This window comes from Dendropsophus ebraccatus, chromosome 9, assembly GCF_027789765.1.
Source record: "Dendropsophus ebraccatus isolate aDenEbr1 chromosome 9, aDenEbr1.pat, whole genome shotgun sequence".
In the NCBI taxonomy this organism is placed as follows: domain Eukaryota; kingdom Metazoa; phylum Chordata; class Amphibia; order Anura; family Hylidae; genus Dendropsophus; species Dendropsophus ebraccatus.
In genome coordinates, this window is record NC_091462.1 from 74,748,495 (window position 1) to 74,768,873 (window position 20,379).

The window sequence follows — 20,379 nt, forward strand, 5'->3', positions numbered from 1 at the left end:
ATCACTACTGCGAACGATTGACTTCTTATGCAATGCGAACGAGCAACGATAAAAATAGGTCCAGGTCTTATTAAACGATCAACTATTTCTCTTTCAGTCGTTAATCGTTAACTGTTATTCAACCGAACGATTATCGCTTAGATTCAAATGATTTAACGAAAATCTGAACGATAATTGTCCCGTGGAATAGGGTCCTAAGACTCTGTAATGGGTCTTGTATAGAGATGAGCGAACCTCGAGTTCATCCGAACCCGATCGTTCGGCATTTGATTAGCGGTGGCTGTTGAAGTTGGATAAAGCTCTAAGGTTGTCTGGAAAACATGGATACAGCCAATGACTATATCCATGTTTTCTACTTAGGCTGCATTCCCACTTTCCGTGATCCTGACTGATCACAGACGTGGAATGCATGTACCGGAGTCCTCCCACGCCCGGACAGCATCTGTAATTAGATGCTGGGAGCGGGGGAGACTGTATTCATAAGCGCCGCGCTGTAATAAATCAGCCGTGCGGTGCTGTTACTACAGCACGGCGCTTATGAATACAGTCTCCGGTACATGCATTCCACGTCCGTGATCTGTCAGGATCACGGAACGTGGGAATGCAGCCTAAGCCTTAGGGCGTTATCCAACTTCAGCAGCCACCGCTAATCAAATGCCAAATGATTGGGTTGGATGGACTTGAGCATGCTAGAGGTTCGCTCATCTCTAGTCTCGTAGTATTCAGTTTGTGGGAGGTTTCAATTATATAAGTCTGTGTATTACATTGGCTAAGCTTCTACTAACATATAGATACCCCTCAGTTGTATTTTTAACTATATTAAATTGCTTTACAGATGTTGTTCAAAGACTTTACAAGCAATTCAGGCAAGCTGAAACTGTTTCGGCGGAACATTCACAAGTCGAAACAAATAAGATGGGATGAAAGCTGGGATCAGACTGTTCTGCCAATATTTAGAGACCATTGTAAATTCTAGCAGCATTTTTCTTTCATTACAAAAAAGCACAGTTAGTAGAAAGAACGTCTTGTTAAGGACATTAACCACCATGGAGACCAATGCTGAAATGCTTGGATGAAGAGTGAGAGACTTCTCTCTGAATTTTTATACTGAGGCAATGCCGCATTCCAAAGATCTGCTTATAACCTGTTACATAAATCACAATGAGGAGGACCAAATGGGGAATCTATGTTGGCCAACTACAAAGGAACCTATGGTTGTGTGCAGCTGTTCTGGCAATTACACTTCTATGTGGATCTGCATTGGCTGAACTGTACACTGTTATAATTTGTGGGTGGGGTTGTTAGCTGCTATTATGACTTTATTTAGACTGTTATGGTGGAATGGTCTGGTGAGTAAAATGCTACAATGTGTGTGCTCTGACATATTTCATGTGTTGGATTCCTATATTATCTAAGCATAAAACCTTAGGGTTGTCTGGGGTCTGAACTGTTCTGCTCCACTTCCTCTGGCTGTTTAGGAAGTATACCATTTAAGGTGGGAGTGTGCATGTTGTGAGCATTTAGGAGTACAATGAGATGGACAAAAATGTAAAAGATGTCAGTCTTGGAAGAGTGCTGTTTAGAAATGTAATTTGTATTCATAATTAGTGTTGAACAAAGTTTGGGTTTAGCAACGTTTGTCTGAACACAAACTCTTGGCATTTGACTCCTGGTAGCTGGGAAGTGCTGGAAAACATGGATATGGTCATAGGCTGTATTTATGTTTTCTTGGCGGCCCTAGTGCTACATCCAGCTTCTCAAGATGCCAAGTGTTTAGGTTTGGACAAGCGTTGCTGAACCCAAGCTTTTGGCAGGTTTGCTTAACACTACTCCTTCAGCAGTGTTCACACATGGTGTAAAGTGAAACTGGCTCAGTTGCCCCTAGCAACCCATCAGATTCCACCTTTCATTCTCCAAAGAGTCTGTGAGGAATGAAAGGTGGAATCTGATTGGTTGCTAGGGGCAACTGAGCCAGTTTTACTTTACACCATGTTTAATAAATCTCTCTCATGGTGTTTATGAAATTGTGCTACTTTACTGCAAATTGCACAAATGTGGTGAAGTTCGAATACAGCCTAATTACCCAGACCCCACCTCCAAAGACAATTATGGTTGGACCCTCATTTGGATGTAACGTTTATGACCTTGAATTGTGCAAGCCAACATGCCAATGTTATTCAATAAATCTCTTCCATAATCCTGTACTGCTTCCTTCTGCACTTAGAGACATTAAAGCAGAGACTAGCTCTAATCCTTTACTATTCTCTGAGATTACTGGAGAAGTGTATTGGGTATATGTGAGTAGTAGAGATGAGCGAACCAGGCTCGAGTCGATCCGAACCCGAACTTTCGGCATTTGATTAGCTGGGGCTGCTGAACTTTGATAAAGCTCTAAGGTTGTCTGGAAAACATGGATACAGCCAATGACTATATCCATGATTTCCACATAGCCTTAGGGCTTTATCCAACTTCAGCAGCCACCGCTAATTAAATGCCGAAAGTTCGGGGTCGGATCGACTCGAGCATGCTCAAGGTTCGCTCATCTCTAGTGAGGAGCAATACAAAACAGGTAAGTGAGCCATGGTTGTTATATAAAATGTACTTTATTACTAGCATTTACTGTACACCACTTACAACTAGGAATAAGTGAATATATAGTACTAGCGAAGCGCTAGGCTCGGCTGCCTTTAAACTGTGCTCAACTCTGGGTGCCTGATAAAGCTGGATACAGTCCTGGGAAACTTCCTGCAGGACTGCATCCAATTTTTTCAGGCACCTGTAGCAGAGTTTAATGGTAGCCAGCTGATCAGCAGACCTGCCGAATCTAGTGAAGCCCTTCACTAGTACTGTAAATTCGCTCATCCCAACTAAAAGCCTCCTGCTAAAATAGTTACACTTGTAACGTCAGTTTTAGAATTTCTACTTTACAGTTTCTATCATATGCAAATATGTTCCTCTTTTGGTCCGGAAGTACTTGCCATCTTATCCCAGTGTCATCTAGTGGGAGAAGAAAAAAAGAAAAGTCATTTTGAAAGTTTAATTGTGTATCTCAACCAATATACTTAAACTTTTAGGGCCCGTCAGGTTAAATATTTTAGCAAATATATTAACTTGTCTCCTTCCCATATGCCCGCTCTTTTCCTTCCATTGTTAGGGTAAATTCATAGGGGCGGATCCACCGGGAGTCTCACGCACAAAAGCCGCAGCTAATTCGCAATACACGTATTATTCTTATTAATACGTGTATTGCGGATTTCATGCGTGATTCCCGGCGGATCCGCCCGCGTGAATTTACCCTTAAAGAAAATCTGTCAGCTCCTGGGCCCTAGCTAATGTGCTGGCAATCCCCTAGTGAGCATGGTGAAATTTGGTAATTTTCCGTGCAGTGGATTATGCACAATCTCACGTCTCCTACTGTACTGAAAAGGCAAAGAGGAGTTGTTTGTGCCACACCTTTGCCGCCTCACCACTCCTGCCTCCTCTTCATGAATAATTAATGCTGCCTGACCTCCTGCTTGCTCAGCTGTCAGCCAGTGTCTGATTGCAGACCAGTCCTCTGTAGGCAGTTAATGTCTTAGGGTCCATTTACACAGAAAGATCCATTCCTGGCTTTGGCTTCAAATCTTTGGCAGACAATCTTTCTGTGTAAATGGAGCCGATAAGAGTAATTCAGATATAGTTAAATCTCTCTGCCCAAATCCGTTGGAGCTGTGGTCTAGGGACAATCTCTCCACAGACCTGCCAACAGTTTATTCTCTGGTTCAAATTCCCTGAAGGAAACGAAATAGAGGTCTTTACATTTTTTTTTCTTTTTCTCAGTATTGTATCATTTGTAAGGCTATGTTCACACACCAAAACCAGGAATGGATTAAAAACATAGGCTATAGAAACACTGTTGAAATTGAGCAGATAGCCTTCACAATGGCAAATATCGGCCGTTTTAAAAAAACAGTAATTATTTGCCATTAAGTGGCTGCCATAAATTCAATTGCAACAGTGTTTGAACATTGCCTCTCTGTTTTCAATCCACTCCTGGTTTTGGTTGCAAAACACTGGCAAAATGAGAAAAAAAAAGACCTATTTAATTTCCATCAGGGGATTTGAACCAGAGACCAAACTGTCGGCAGGCCTCTAGACTGGTGAGTTACAGCTTCGACACATATGGGTTTAGAGATTCAACTATATCTGAGTGTTTCTTTCAGACATAAACTGCCTACAGATCTGCAATCACAGACATTGGCTGACAGCTGAGCAGAATTATTCATGAAGAGGAAGGTGTGGTGAGATTTGGTAATTTTCTATGCAGTGGATTACAAACAAAGTCACCATGCTCACTAGGGGATTGCTAACTACAGCACACTGTCAGCACCTTAGGTAGGGCCCAGGAGCTGACAGATTTCCTTTAATGGTTCGTCATCTAGATTACGACCAGTACTTTGCTCCAAAAGCAGTGGTCTGGCTGGTATATAGCTATTACACATATATACGTACACACAAAAGGGAGGTGTGGGGTTGAGGTGTTGTTTCCACCCCCTGGAAACAGGAGGACATAGGAAATTCATTATGCAATTAAGACAGCAACCTCACCCATTTATATAGGAACTTCTGACCTAAGTAAAGTGAGTAATTATAAAGAAACGGGTTCCTTGCTTGTGGAAGGTTTGGTCGTTGGTATAAAAAGTGTTTGGGAGTTTCCTGAGACTCCACTAACAGATGATGGTGAAGAAGGGTTAGCTGTAAAAGAATTTCAACACCTCATCTGGAACCCCACCCACCACTGTGATCACCTGTCTAAGGGCGGGTAAACAGCCTCTCCTGAGTAGTATAGGGGAAAGGAGATTATCCATCTACATGTATATATGAGATTTTTTTTTTTAGATAGGCAGAAAGAAAGATACTGTATTTTCTATGCAAATCAAGCCAGTAACTGGCAGTTGATTCTGAGGTGCAATGCAGTTTCCATGGTGTTAAACTGGGATCATTTGTAAAGGTTTGAATATGCGGCTAGAAGCAGTGTAAACAAGCGGGAAAGGTGTCAAAAATTGGTGAGGTATCCACTCCAATTCACAGGTTACCAAAGTACACCCATGTCGTCATCTCTGGTCCACAGACTCACCGGGCTACACCATGGCGGCCTACAAAACTGCAGACTAGAATCCATACTGTGGTAGAACATGAAGTAAGTATCCTGCAATACAGCTCCAGGGAGCTGGGGTCTAACTCTGCAGTCACAGGGGAAAAAAATAACTTCTTGTTCTGAGCAGAGATGAAGAAACAGCCAGGCCTATGGCTAGGGGTCCAATGTGGAGCATTCCAGGTTGCAAGAATTTGTTCACATCTAGTCCTTAGCGCAGAGGTAGCTATATACCTGAGGGAAGGTCACTATCTTTACTGTATAATTAATTTCATTAAAATATTCCTGTGTCCGGCTCACAGGTGCGGAAACACTCCCATCTGTTGTGCTGCTAGGGGACACCAGGAAATACCCCTTTAATGGAGGACCATTGTCTTTTATGATCTTATATATAGCATAGATAGGTTTGTGTTAATCCTAGAAACCAATCATACATATTAACAGTGCAGAAATATTTTACAACCTACCGTATAAGTTAAGGATTCAATTACTGTGCCCTTTAAGACTGGTGCAAGCTATTACAATCTGTCCGCCAGGTCATTTCTATTATGCTGCATACTTACAAAATGTTAAAGAAGCAACTGCAGCCCATCATTGTCATAATTCTTAGAAATCACTTACCTAAGGTTTTCTGGAATAGTCTGTATGTTTCAGGGTTACGAATAGTTGATGCTACCAAAACTTCCAGGCCATTCCCAGGTTTTGTATAATGGAAAAGTTTCCTCAATATTTTTGTAAATGAGGTTACAATATCTGGATCATACACAACATCTAGATACAATAAAACATACTGTTAACTTGGCCTGCAGCAATGCAGATTCTCAAGTTCATATTCAGAAACAAAAGTGTCACTCAATAGGAAATGTATGTTGCCTTGGCCATTTTACCTGCTGTCAATGACTGGTATTAAAGTTCACTCAATTCCATCTTACCCTCTAGATATGGGGTGTCAAACTCAAATACACAGTGGGACAAAAATAAATTTTAAAAAGTTGCAGGCCAATCTTAATATTTAATGAAAAGTGCATGTGGCGTTTCTGGCACTGCCTACCCTAAAGTAATTGTCCCCACATGGTAGTTACCCATTATATCCCTCAAGCAGTAGGTAATCTCATAATTGTACCCCATGTAGTAGCCCCCCCCCATAGTGACCCACATACTAGCTAGGCCTACTATTAGAGCCCCACATGGTAGCCAGCCCTCCCAATAGTGACCCATATAGTAGCCAGCACACCTAATAGTGCCCAATATAGTAGCCAGCCCCCCGATAGCGTCCCATAAAGTAGCCAGCCCTTCCAATAGTGTCATACATAGTAGCCAGCCCTCTCCCATTGTCTCCTATTTAGTAGTCAGCCCTCTCCCATAGTCTTATATAGTAGCCAACCCTCTCCCATAGTCTCTTATATAGCATACAGCCCTCCCAATAGTCTCTTATATAGTAGCCAGCCCTCTTCGATAGTCTTAAAAAGTAGCCAGCCCTTCCTAATAGTGTCTTGTATAGAAGCCAGTCCCTAAAATAGTCTTTTATATAGTAGTCTGTGGCCTAAGAGTTTATAATATGTGCGGTCTGAGCGACCATCCAGACCACCCATATTATAATCTGCTGCAACGTCAGAAGGGCCAGATTTAGCACAGCAATGGAAAAGCATGGCGGGCAAAAAATAGTAGCGCCCACGGGCCAGAGTTTGACATGACTGCTCTAGACGCCATGGGCAACAGCTACCATCGCATCTAGGCGGTTACATGCTTGAAGCTGATCAGCTGTGATGGCAGTCGGGGGGCCTTCTATTGGCTTCTGTGGCTGCCATGACAAGTTGTGCTAGAACAATAAAATGAGTACAGTGCAATGCATAGGCTTTGTAGTGTATGGTATAAGTAAGCAAGTGATTGCATAGTAAAGTCTCCAAGAGACTAAGAGAGAAAAAAAAAAGTTAACATTTTTTTTAAATAAAATTAAAATAGATACCCTTTTCCCAGCTTAGACAGCTCTGTAGATGGAAAAATAAAGTTACAGAGGTCACAATATGGAAATACAATAAAAAATAAAAATTTCAGACCAATTGATAAACCTAGGCCACTGATGTAAAATAGCATTTTATTTCTATGGTACCTGACGCAATCACTAGGTCAGCATCCAGTTTTAGAAGTTTATGTTCTGTAACCGATTCCCAGTCTAGGTCAGTTACTGAAAGAAGAGTCTTCGGTTTTTCACTGGTAACTGAATGCTCTTCCTCCAGCTTAAAGCCATTGAGCCGGATGTTTTCTTTGAGCTGCTGAAGCACTTTCTGGTGACAGTCACTGAAGGTGTATTTCTTGGGATAACAGCTCTTGCATATGACCAGTCCAGTCAGACCAATTCCACTCCCAAGTTCTAGAATTGTTCTCAAAACATGAGAGCAATGTTAAACTTTGACCACTCCAAATACAGAATTCCTCCATCTATTTTCCCCCCCTAAGGTTATGTGCACACTGAGGAAATTTGCCTGAAAATCCATTGTGGAATTCACCGCTCACACGCGTCCCCCCACGTCATATACTCTATTCTATGCATGGGCGAATTCGGCCCCTGCATAGAATGGAGTCTATGACACGGGCGGAGACACGCCCGCCACAGTCCACGAGTGGTGAATTCCGCAACAGATTTTCCATCAAATTTCCTCAGTGTGCACATACCCTAAAAAATATCAGATGTATAAGGCAGCAAGCGAACAGTCAGTTTTTGAATTGTGTTGGCTTGACAATGCGTTTACAGCATTACAAACATGGCAGGCCTTGTGGGGTGTTTGGTTAATCTTAAAGCAAATGTACCATCAGTACATTTGCTTTAAGTGACTTCACATGAATAGATGCCGGTGCCGCGCTCCTTTTTTTTGTTCCCGCTGGGGGTGAAGCACTGGAGGCAGGCTGGCCTGCCCCCATTGGGAAGAAACCACTGCCCCACTGAGGCTGCTCCATTGCTTCTAATAGAGCTGCGTCATAGAGGTGCGATGGTTTCTTCCCACTGAGGGCCAGCCAGCCCGCCTCCAGTGCTTCAGCCCGGGTCGGTGCTCAGTAGTAGACCGATGCCATGCATGGGAACCAGGCCGCGGTTTTAAAAAGAAAGGACAGCGGCACCGGCATCCCTGCGCCAGTGCCGTTCTATTCCTGTGCAAAACTTAAAGTGAATGTAATGACTGTATAATTCGCTTTAAAAAGGGCTTGTACTTGCTGCAGAAACATCTCCATTCAGCTTTATGGAACAGATTTCTCAGCCCATCTAGCAGTAAAACAATACTAAAATACAGATGTAATTTTGAGTGAAAATTAAAGTGTTAATAATGAACATGTTTATTATTTTTACACTTCTACTAAATTATGACTGCTTTTCTGTGCTTGTGCACTGATGGTCAAATCCCCATAGACATCGATAGAGCACATTAAAAACACAGCAGTAATGTGAGATGTTGATTTCTTAAACAAATAGTAGCATGCTGCAAGTATGAATGTATAGTGGGTACTTCATTTATTTATAAGCATATGGTAGATTATAGGTGGGGAAGGAATAGAAAACTTTTCTTACCGATTATTAAAGATATCATTGTGTTCAATCGCCCATTCGGCTAAAAAAAGAGCGGCTTCCCATGTCACTAGGCCTGTGGTTCCTTCTGAGATTATTGCCGCATTTTCAGATAACGTAATAAGGTCCCCTGTGGGCTGCAAAACAAATGCTGCATCTGTATTACAGTGAAAAGTTATAGCCTGGAGCCCCATGTGGCGGCATTTATTTAGATGATCAGAAAGCATGTACGGATACTGCTTGTAGCATTGTATGTGTTAACACTGCAGAACAAGAACTGCTGAAATTCCTAACTGGAAGATCCTTCCTTTTCCTTTAAGTCATTAACACAACGTAGAAAGCTTGATTCATTACACTGCAGTGCAGCCGTATCCTTGTTACTGAGAGGAAAGCAACCAAGCATTGCCTGTTGTCTGCTTGTCATGTGGAACACATGTACTGAAACTGTGTTCACTACTAGGAAGTCATTTCTCTTACCTATAAGGTGATTACACCAAATAAAAATACACAACTTATTGTGATATGGGTTATTTTATGCTTTATCAATGGGGAAGAACTAACACAAAATGACAGCATGAGGACAGGCTGGAACCATTCAGTGATTTAGCGGGATTTAATTCCTATTCACTCACAGGTAACCTCTACATATTGCAATTCATCATGTAAAAACAAACAAACATGCACCCCAGACACCTCCTTTCTACTGCATATACATGAATGAAGGAAAATACGTGTACAGCTTTATACTTTTCACCTTCCTTTCACTGTATCAGTTTCAGTATGTTTAACATTTAACAGAAAAATGTGGGCAGCCATGTCTTGGTGTACGTTAAGGAAAGAAAAACATATTTTTCTGTTAATTTTTTTTTTTTAAATAATGTAATAATAATAAATAATAATAAATTTATTTGTATAGCGCCAACAGATTCCGCAGCGCTTTTTTTTTTTCAATGCATACAGTACAGAGGTACATAATACGCAGTTAAATTGGAATAAATAAGAACATAGTAAATAAAAATAACAAAAATACAAAATACAGAGTATAAACGAGACCTGCTCGTTGGAGCTTACAGACTATAATTTTCGTTGACACCAGGCATAAGTGCTTTATTTGTCCATGGTCCAGCCATTGTACATAATTAGAATTACAGGATGAGCCAGTAACAACGCCAATGTCTGATGCAGGTAAACATATAAAGTGCAGGAACCGTCAGAGATAGAGCAAGGGAAACAACAGAAGGGGGAAACAGTTTAGGGAACGTTATAAGCGAGCCTGAAGAGATGAGTCTTCAGGGCACGCTTGAAACTGTGGGTATTGGGTATGAGTCTGATGTGTTTGGGTAGGGAGTTCCAGAAAATTGGTGCAGCACGAGAGAAGTCTTGGAGGGGGGAATGAGATGTTCTGATTATGGAAGATGTTAAGGTTAAATCATTTGCAGAGCGCAGAGCACGGGAAGGATGGTAGGTGGAGATGAGGGAGGAGATGTATGGAGGGGCAGAGTTGTGTAGAGCTTTATAGGTGAGGGTGAGGAGCTTGAAGTGGATTCTGGATTTAATGGGTAACCAGTGCAGTGACTGGCACAGAGGAGAGACATCGGTATAGCGGCTGAAGAGGAAGATGAGTCTGGCTGCTGCATTCAGGATAGACTGGAGAGGGGAGAGCTTAGACAGAGGAAGACCGATTAGTAGGGAGTTACAGTAGTCAAGACGGGAATGGATCAAGGCGACAGTCAGAGTCTGAGCAGTGTCAGTGGTGAGAAATGGGCGGATTCTAGAGAAGTCAATAGAAAACCGATCCTGCAGTATGGCATACAACAGCATCTGTTTTTACAATCCCTTTTTTTTTTCTTTCATGTAAACATATAAGTTAATGGGGGGGAATTTATCAATGCTTTTACCAGAAAACTAGAGTAAACAAAGGGGGAGATTTATCAAACATGGTGTAAAGTGAAACTGGCTCAGAATCAGATTCCACCTTTCATTTTCCAAAGATTCTGTGAGGAATGAAAAGTGGAATCTGATTGGTTGCTAGGGGCTGCACAGTTATTTAACGCTGCTGCAACATGCACAGAAGCAGTGACCGTGCCATTTGTGGTAGGTCCTGGCTGTCAGTCATGGCCAAGCTCCAATGCTGACAGTTAACACTATAGAGATGTTGTGGTCAGCCCACAAAGTCCGGATGGCAGCCAGGGCGACTGTACACCTGACAGAGGCCTTTGATATCCTGGTCAAGAGAGACCTGAGGCAGAGTCTGATCTGTTATGCCTGTCATTGTATTCATGGCCCAATGTGCCAGGGAACCAAGCTTTCCCCTCGCTGCAATTTCCTTTTACACTGCAGCAGACTATCGACTATTCACACACTGAAGGCATAACAAGCAATCATTCTTTTACTTTTCCTATGCTAGGCCATGAAACTATGTGAAAAGAAATAAAATCAAACAAGGGCAATAATATCATAGAACCTGGGTAATAGCTGATATAAGAAAAAATATGGTAGTAAATAATAAAATAATGTTTATATATAGAATAGGATCCAGCAATTGGTTCCATTAGGTAATATGGAATCAGATACAGATATACAGTGGTGCCTTGGATTATGAGCATAATTCGTTCTGGGACCATGCTTGTAATCCAAATCCACTCTTATACCAAAGCAAATTTTCCCATAAGAAATCTGTGAAATGCAGACAATTGGTTCCACACCCCCAAAATAATGATTTTTTTTATTCTGAATAACATGTAAAAGAAATGAAACAAACATTCAGAAACACCTGAAAATGTTATATTATAAGTTACAGTACAGTATAGCAATCAGCATGTGGAGTATAATGTATAGTAAGTGCATAAGACTGAAAAACATCAGCAGTTTGTAGATACAGGATGGAACTGCAGATCCCCATAATGCAGAAGCGTAGTACAACAGACTACAATAGAGAAGCAGGGCTGCTGTCAAAGGTCTGTGTGGTCACATGACAGCAATGGGGAAGGGGGGAGGGGTCAGCATGGACCAATCAGGAAATGAGAATCACAGCGCTGTGCAGGAGGACAATAACAGAAACTTTTATATAGCAGCAGTGTGTATAGCTGAGTGTAAGTGCAGGCATATTATAGCAGGAATTGAAAGGTGGGAAACACAAGGGCTGACAGAGACTGCAGGAAGGAATGAGCAGGACATGTGAGTGCACATAAATACAGGACTCTCTGTCCAGCGTTACAGCTATTAAGAGATTACCTCCACAGTCCTAGCCCCAGCCTAAAGTGGATCTGCTATGATTTGGAAGGTGAGGGACTTCCTGGGTCCTGAGTACAGTGCTGTAAACCCCTCTATGCAGATGACGTTGTCCCCCACTCCCCCTCCCTCCCACCCAGTACAGGGAGCTCTTAAAGTGTCACTGTCGTTATTTTTTATTTATTTATTTATTTTCAGAAATCAATAGTACAGGCAATTTTTAGAAACTTTGTAATTGGGTTTATTAGCCGAAAAATGCATTTTTACCATGAAAAAGTAATTTGAAGCTCTCCCACCTGTCTTTATTGTTCTCTATGACGAGTGGAGGGAGATGAGGCACCAAAACAGGACACCAAAGATTTAATTTACAGCTATATCACCAGGCTCTCTCCTCTGACTCAGCACTGACCTCTCTGACCACTGAGTAGGGGCTTTCAGCGGCTCCCTGCTGTGTAATCCTTTGTTCTCTGCTGCCTAATCTTCCTCCTCCTCCTCCCCCTCCCCTCTTCATAGAACAGACAAGATCCGAATGATGTAAAACAGTCGAGATTTCCTGATAATGAGCAGTGGATGAGAGAGAGGAGGGAGGGGGGACCTGGGAAAAGGCTTTTTGAATGCAGATAATGGCATATTTTCCTAATAAACCCAATTACAAAGTTTCTTAAAATCACCTGTACTATTGATTTCTGCAAAAAAAAAAAAAAAAAAAAAAAAAATTTTACAACAGTGACACTTTAAACCAAAGCAATGCTCTTAAACCAAGTTACAATTTTGAAAAAATGTGATCTCTTCTTGCAAAACGCTCTCAATCCAAGTTACCGAGGTACCACTGTAGTGTATTTTAGTCTTAACATGATTGTGCTCTATGGTCCAGGATCATATAACTGATACTATGTGGATATACTAAATAGGTGTGTTGCTTTGGCTACTGTGGATATACTGATAGTAAATCTGAATCCTATCAATAGACAGACATAGGCAAGAATTTATATCAGATAAAAGAGGCGAAGGAGAGGGATTGAGGCCCATAGAATACAGCGTCCTCAGATGTTAGATTCACTGGGCCTTCTTTGTAATAGATGTCTATCTACATTACCACCTCTGAGAGAAAGGCCTTGGAAAGTAATTGCAAAAGGTGTTGTAGGGTGTTTTTATCACTTTTAAAGTGCCACAGGTTTTCACAGTGATGTTTAAAGTGTCACTGTCGTGAAATTTCTTTTTGCAGAAATCAATAGTCCAGGCGATTTTAAGAAACTTTGTAATTGGGTTTATTATCCGAAAAATGCATTTTTATCATGAAAAAGCAGTTTGAAGCTCTCCCCCCTGTCTTCATTGTTCTCCTATGGAGAGAGCTAAAGAAAAGACCAAAACAGGACAACAAAGAGTTAATCTACAAATCCCTCACGGGATATCTCCTGTGACAGTCACCAGTGACCTGTCTGAGCTCGGATTACAGCTGTCACCCAGCTCTGTGCCTGTAATCCTCTGTTATCTGCTTTCTGCTGCCGGCTAACTCCCTCCTTCCTCCTCCCCCCTCCCCTCTCCCTAGAGCAGACAGGGGACGTCTCCTGCAACAAGTCACAATTTTCAGATTTTTCAGAGTGGATGAAAAAGAGGAAGGAGGGGGGGACCTGGGAAAAGGCTTTTTACATGCAGATAATGGCAGATTTGGCTAATAAACCCAATTACAAAGTTTCTTAAAATCGCCTGGACTATTGATTTCTGCAAAAAAAATAAAAATACGACAGTGACACTTTAATGTTGCCTATGTGTTCAAGTATGTAACAGCAAAATTCTCTTCTAGTTTTTCCCTAAATATAACAGCTGACAAGGACAAGTGGCCAAATATACAACACACATTGTCTTGCAGTTAGGATATGCCATAAATATCTGATATATGTGGACCATCATCAGTCCCCAGTATGGTAGGTCCTGTGACTTTCGCCCTACCTACTCAAGCAGTCACTGTGAACTGAGAGGTAGCTGCGCTTACATGGGGAATCTCTATTTACTTCTGTGAGATTCCTAAAACCAACCAAGCACACATGCATGCATCATAAACATCTACAATGGAAATAGTGTTAAAGTTCCGCTGTGTACAGCATGGCCAGAAGTATGCTGCATCAGGAAGAAACCAGCAACACTGATAACAGTTATGGGCATGAACATCACAATCACTATGATTGTTCTTAACAGCTGAACACATGAAAATTCATCTCTACAGTAAGGATCCCGATCATCCTATTGTTCTTCCCATTAGTGTACAATACAGCACTTACCAAACAGTAACTTTTATAGCAAACTGCAGTCTCTTCTGAATTTAAGACTTCAGCCAATGCACTATATAAATCATCCAGAGGTTCTGCTCCTGTACATTCATGCTGCAGAGAATAAAGCATGAAAATTACTACTGTAATATTATCTTCAACATGTATAATTCTCATAAGATAATCTGTCTTCACCATGCAGCTTCCTATTCTAATAGAAACAATGCAGTTGTACACTCAGAGAAATTTACTTGTATTATTCAGAAGCAATATGTAGAAAATAGCAGAACATAAGGACAATCCATCTCGCCCACAGCTAAGGATGACAGCAAACGTAAAGAGCACTTAGACTCTAAAATAATGATTTACAATAAAGAGATATAACCGAGGAGACAACCCCTTGTAGACAGCAGCTGCCAAGGTTGGCACCCGCTGCCAAATGGGCCATTTTTTCTCTAGCTGCTTCCTGGTCTGAGACACCGCTACAGCCACTGAATGGCTCACGTCATGTCTCAAGTCTCGTCTCAGACCAGGAAACAGCCAAAGACCAGAGCAGCTGGATGTGGGTGGCAGCCTTGGAGACAGGGAGGTAAGTGTATGTTACTGTTTTCAGCCACCCCGTCCACGGCGATTATGAAAAAAGAAGTACCCCTTTAACGGCTGTCCATGTAATACATAGATGTGGCATGGCCGCACATCCACATGCTATACACAAATCCTCTGTTTTTCAGAGGCTGGTGATTACATGACCTGGTTACAGTAAAGTAACACATGGATCCAGCTGTGCTGGAATGAAACAGATGGCACTGAAGGATTAAATATAGTAAGTTTGTGCACTATATAGGCAAAAAAAAGGAACTTTAGCATTGCTCTTCTGCCTGTTCTGCAAAGATTGGAGTGAAGAGATGCTGTACAGTGGTCAGGTTGCCAAAGCAACTGTACAACGCCCTGTGAGTCCCCTGTACAAGTCCTACTGATAGGAAAAAGGCTTGTGCATGGAACTTGCTGGGCGTTGTATGGTTGCCTTGTCAATTGTATCACCCAGAGTGTGAAGCATCCTTTGTATTAAGTTCCTAGTGCTCAGGATGCCAATCAAGCATAAGTGGCTGGAAGGAGGATCCCATGCCTACTTACTGGACACCTGGAGCGGGGATTAAAGACCAGTATTTAAAAAAAAGTGTGAGGCAGACTCTATGAGAAGATCGCCAATTGTTCTGCACTGCAGTATGTATTTGACCTCCGGCAGGCAGGGAAAATTTTTGGGACTCCTGCAGTCACACTGCCGGGTTCTCGATCAGACAGTGGCAGGAACTCTGATGCCCGTCACTGACAGGCAGCGCAATCACTACTGCTCGTCAATGACGGTGAGGGCCCAGCTTCTAGCAGCCAGTCCTCACTCCCTATGAAGAAAGTTCAGCTCTTGAACCTGCTTCATTGAGCCCATGAACTTAATGGTGTACTGGTACAGCATGGATCCTTAAGTGACGACACTCCCATGGTGTATCGATATGCCATGGGACCTTAAAGGGTTATTTACCCTGACAAACCTCTTTTATACTGAAGAGGACCTGTCTCCAAGTGGCCATATATTGCCTCTGCAATGGTTCCCTATCACATTGTCTTGATGAGTCACCTTTTTAATCAGCTCAGACAGGAATAGTCTTCTGTACTGTAACGATGGTGGATACTTTTTGCACACTGGGTGTTTGACAGTCTACAAAGAAGAAAGGTGTCCATTAGTAACCAGGAAACCTATAGTCTAGCAAAGAAAAAAAAAACAGACTGGACTTGTTCTGTCCCTCAAGGGGCTGCAAATCTAAACTTTCCTAGTCAGCTATATAACAGCATATGTATCTACAGCATATTTATCTACCTGACTATATGGCAAAAACAACCCAATGCTACCAAGAACTCTTCTAGTTTCATATGACAAACATACCACCACAGGACTGATCACACAGTAGTTGTATCCAAGATGCACCTGTGAACCTGTGTGACCACTATATGACAACGCAAAGATTTTCATCCCCTGGATATAAATAATGAAGGTTTTTATTGAATAACATCAAGCCGGGTTTTTTGATAACCAAGTATTATGGAAATACACAAATACAGCCCCAGACTGACTTTTATTCACTATTGTAAAAGAGAAGAATAAATAAGTATGTACTGTATATAGGGATGTGCACACATATACTTTATTAGTGATACAGCCCAACCAAAAACATTAAAAACATTTAAAAACATGCCAAACAAGACCCTGAGATAAAGGGTGTACACCCCACTGAACAAGGATCTAATGCATCTGCAGAGGTGGCCGGGTATAGAATAGATGTGTACGCGTGTTGCACCTGATTGCTATATTGTTGTGTACAGTGGTGCCGGCTTTCTATATACTGTGTATGCATTGACTTTCATTCACATTAAAAAACGTAATCTTCAAAAGATATACAATCACAGAGTTCAGCTGTCTTTGCTGTATACCATCAGAAACTAAAATAAAGCTGTAAGCTTGTCTCATGATTGGTGGCTGTTCACATTACTTCTTGGCTGTATGCCATCGGAATTCCATTAATAAGGTATACTGAAGTATATACCTGTAAGCTCGTAATGTAGCAACAGATTAACAGGTCAGTCTACTTGTGACTACGTTTTGTCTGTTATATGATGGAACAAAAAGTGTGGTAGACTACACTGTATGTCCTACAAATAAAATATATACAACATAGTCCCTAGTACAGAACGTGGGCTAATTCAATTCTATGGCTGCACCGCAGACATGCTGTCATATACTGTACCTCAGAATAGCTATTTTTTTTACTGTATAATGGCAGTATACAGCACAAGAGTGATGTAAACAGCCTGACATGTAAAGGATATCTGCAATTACCCAGCATGCAGTTGTGTTATTCACAAACAGAGGTATGTTTTACCTTTTCCAAAATACAAAGAGCCAATAATGGTTGTAGGGTCAACTGATGAGCCAGGTCCTGGAGAAGAGAAATGTAATATTTCATTAAAGGGGTAGTGCGGCGCTAAACAATTTTTTTACAAAATAACACACATTACAAAGTTGGGGGGGGGATGAGGACACGGGGAAGGGGGCCATTCACATACATAACATACATTACAAAGTTATATAACTTTGTAATGTGTGTTATTTTGTGAATAATTGTTTAGCGCCGCACTACCCCTTTAATACACTGTACTGCGTGAGCTCTCTGTGGGGCTAAAGAGGGATGCTGGGGTCCCGGCTCTATTTCTAACTTCTTATAGCAGCATCTGCAGTCATTAATAGAGAATTATTTCCTTCAATGTCATTTCGCAGGTGGGTGCTGAGAGCTGTGCTGTGGGCAACAATGTACAAATCGGGTCACCAATGATAGTTTTTTTCTAATTTTTCATTTTGTTAGTTAATAAGGTTGGCACCATAATAGTGCGCAAAGAAATTAAAAGAATATTACAATGAGAAAGTAAAAACAGAGCAGGTGTAAGAAAAGGGCTGTGGTCTGAGAGTAAAAGGACAGGATTTCTGGAAAAAAGTGGCGTGGCCTAGATGCGCCACAAAATGTTTGTTTTAGTGAATTAGAACCAATGTCTGATATCCTCCTCCTCCTCCTAATGCTTACCTTCCATGGCAGGGATCCGATACGTCTGCAACACAAAAAGTCTCGCTGGAAGGTGTCACACATAGTGGCCTGTGTGGCGTCCATAAATTGATCACCGGACGGCAGCTGAAGATCCATCTATAAGGAAATTTATATTTAAGAGCAGTTTTTAATATTAAGTCTCATAAATGTCAGGTTTTGACATCAAGCTTTGATGTATCTTCTGCACCTTTCACTTACTACTGTCTGGACATTTTGCGTCATGATTTACAATGCACTATAAACCTATTACCAGAACGAACCCCCTCAATGGAGAGCACTAAGACAAGTCACCGTGCACCCCCTAATCTCCTATCTGGAGGGGGGCTAGAAGTGCAGTGTATAGTACTAAGAGCCTAAGGGTGCATGCACACTATGGAATACGCGCGTAAAGGCCGCTGTGGATTCCGTTGCTGGCCCCTGCTCGCGGGCGTGCGCATCTCTGCCTGTGCCGTAGACTCCATTCTAGGCACAGATGGATTCCGGACGGTGGAATTGGCCCAGCCATAAAATGGTGTTTATGGCACGGGAGAAGATGTGCGCGCCTGCGAGCAGGGGCCAGCAATGGAATCCGCAACGTCCTTTACGCACATATTCCGTATCGTGCATGCACCCTTACTCAGCTAGGTTCACACTGGATGTTTGATGTCTGTCACAGGTATCACAGGTATCCCTCAGATTTCTTATACAGTGGTGTACAGCAGCGGGTGTCATACACTTTATTGGGCCGAAGGTAGTCACCTAGTGAGTGACTATGCTTGGGCTGATTTTTTTCTAGTATACGCTAATTTAAAATAAAATAAAAAGCTTTTAAATCAACTGGTGCCAGAGATTTTTAATTTACTTCTATTAAAAAATCTCAAGTCTTCCAGCTGCTGTATGTCCTGCAGGAAGTGATGTATTATTTCCAGTCGGGAGGGCAGAAGAGGTTTTCTATGGGTATTTGGTACTGCTCTAAGCAGTTCCTGAAATGGACAGAGGTGGCAGCAGAGAGCACCGTGTCACACTGGAAATACACTACTTTCTGCAGGACATACAGCAGCTGATAAGTACTGGACTTTTTTTTAATAAAGTAAATAAATTGGTCTCTGTTGGTTTTTGAGATATTACAGCATGCTGTCCTATTTGTATAGTGATAACACTAGTAATAGACACTCCACACTGAGCCCTTTGCTGTAGAGCAGATATAACATAGGCAGGGTGCAGGGCTCTGCCTCATACAGGAGGTCTCTTATAAAGAGGCTGCCTCCAGCTAGAAAGTTAGTCCCAATCTACTAGAAAACCAAGGACAGCCCCTGATCCTCAGCTACAGCACCTGTGCAAGGAACTCGCTGGGCGGCAGGATATCGCTATGGCAACCGGACCCACGGCGATTGTGCCCTTCACACTGGCGGAAGGTTACACAGCTTTATAGATGCGAAGGTAGAATGCCCTTAGAGAGAGCAGCCACAGGGGGGCAGCCTATAGCACTGCACCAGTGCGCACATACAGCCGCTGACAAGCTGCAGTCAGTCAGCAGCACCTAGGCAGAATGTCCTGACCACACAGTGACTCGTCTCTATGGTAACGTGCTCAGGGGTCCCCCGTGAATCCAGCCCCACAGACCACGTGTCTACAGCGCCGCCCGCACCTTACCCGGCTCACTGAGCAGCGCCCCGGCCGGGTGCGGCAGGGATAAAGGACCTGTAATTACGTCATGATCATGTGATCGGTCACATGGGTAGGAGGAGTCAGACGCTGATGTTTTGCTGTAGGTAGTATGTTTTTCTCTTTGTGAATGCTAGAAAACGCATCCTTCCTGTCTTGCGCTGTTCACACACAACACTGTTTATTGCTGGGTTTTTTTCGCTAAACAACTTCACCCCCTCTTTTCCCATTTTATTAATAAATCACCCCCCTTTTCCCATTTTATTAATAAATCACCCCCCTTTTCCCATTTTATTAATAAATCACCCCCCTTTTCCCATTTTATTAATAAATCACCCTTTTCCCATTTTATTAATAAATCCCCCCCCTTTTCCCATTTTATTAATAAATCCCCCCCCTTTTCCCATTTTATTAATATATCACCCCCCTTTTCCCATTTTTTAAATAAAAATATATAAACAAATAAACGTATTTGGTATCGCCGCACACCTAATCGCCCAAAGTATTACGTTATCACTTTCCTAATCTCGCACAGTAAACGGCGTAAGCACAAAAACTCACCAAAGTGCAAAATTGCTGATTTTTCATCACATCAAATCCAGAAACCTCACACAGCCCCATAGACCAAAGGATAAAAGCGCTATAAGGATGGGAATAGAGCCATTTTAAGGAACGTTTTATTGTTTTGTTTTTAAGTTTTAATTTTTTAAAAGCAATAAAAAAAAAATTGCATTTTATTTTCAATTTCACAGTGCAAATCATTTCTTTCTGGTTTCGCAGCATATTTTATGGAAAAATGAAGTCTCATTGCAAAGTACAATTAGTGGCGCAAAAAAGAAGGGATCATGTGGGTCCATAGGTGAAAAAAAGGAAGCGCTCTGGCCTTTTAAACACGAG

The 20,379-nt window shown here is 42.0% G+C and overlaps 2 protein-coding genes across 4 annotated transcripts in view; one reads left to right on the forward strand and one right to left on the reverse strand.

Annotated features, from left to right (window-relative positions):
* The window catches only part of ALG1 (ALG1 chitobiosyldiphosphodolichol beta-mannosyltransferase), a 29,873-nt gene extending 27,671 nt beyond the window's left edge, over positions 1-2,202 (forward strand). For both annotated transcript variants that reach the window (XM_069983657.1, XM_069983658.1), the window contains one exon: positions 836-2,202. In XM_069983657.1, the coding sequence (XP_069839758.1) occupies positions 836-976 (141 nt within the window). In that variant the 3' untranslated portion in view covers positions 977-2,202. The remainder of the gene's footprint in view (positions 1-835) is intronic.
* A 382-nt stretch (positions 2,203-2,584) lies between these two features.
* EEF2KMT (eukaryotic elongation factor 2 lysine methyltransferase) lies at positions 2,585-19,541 on the reverse strand. Of its 2 annotated transcripts, none has more exons than XM_069985396.1 (9): positions 19,471-19,541; positions 17,818-17,934; positions 17,122-17,178; positions 15,822-15,902; positions 14,201-14,302; positions 8,694-8,827; positions 7,245-7,516; positions 5,756-5,905; positions 2,585-2,997 (listed from the first exon to the last, which is right to left on the reverse strand). In XM_069985396.1, exons 2-9 carry the CDS (start codon positions 17,932-17,934, stop codon positions 2,891-2,893), a joined length of 1,020 nt encoding a protein of 339 aa, XP_069841497.1. In that variant the 5' UTR covers positions 19,471-19,541; the 3' UTR covers positions 2,585-2,890. The 2 variants fall into 2 exon arrangements, with proteins under 2 accessions (XP_069841497.1, XP_069841498.1); XM_069985397.1 differs by lacking the exon at positions 19,471-19,541 and adding an exon at positions 19,151-19,308.
* Positions 19,542-20,379: the final 838 nt, after the last annotated feature.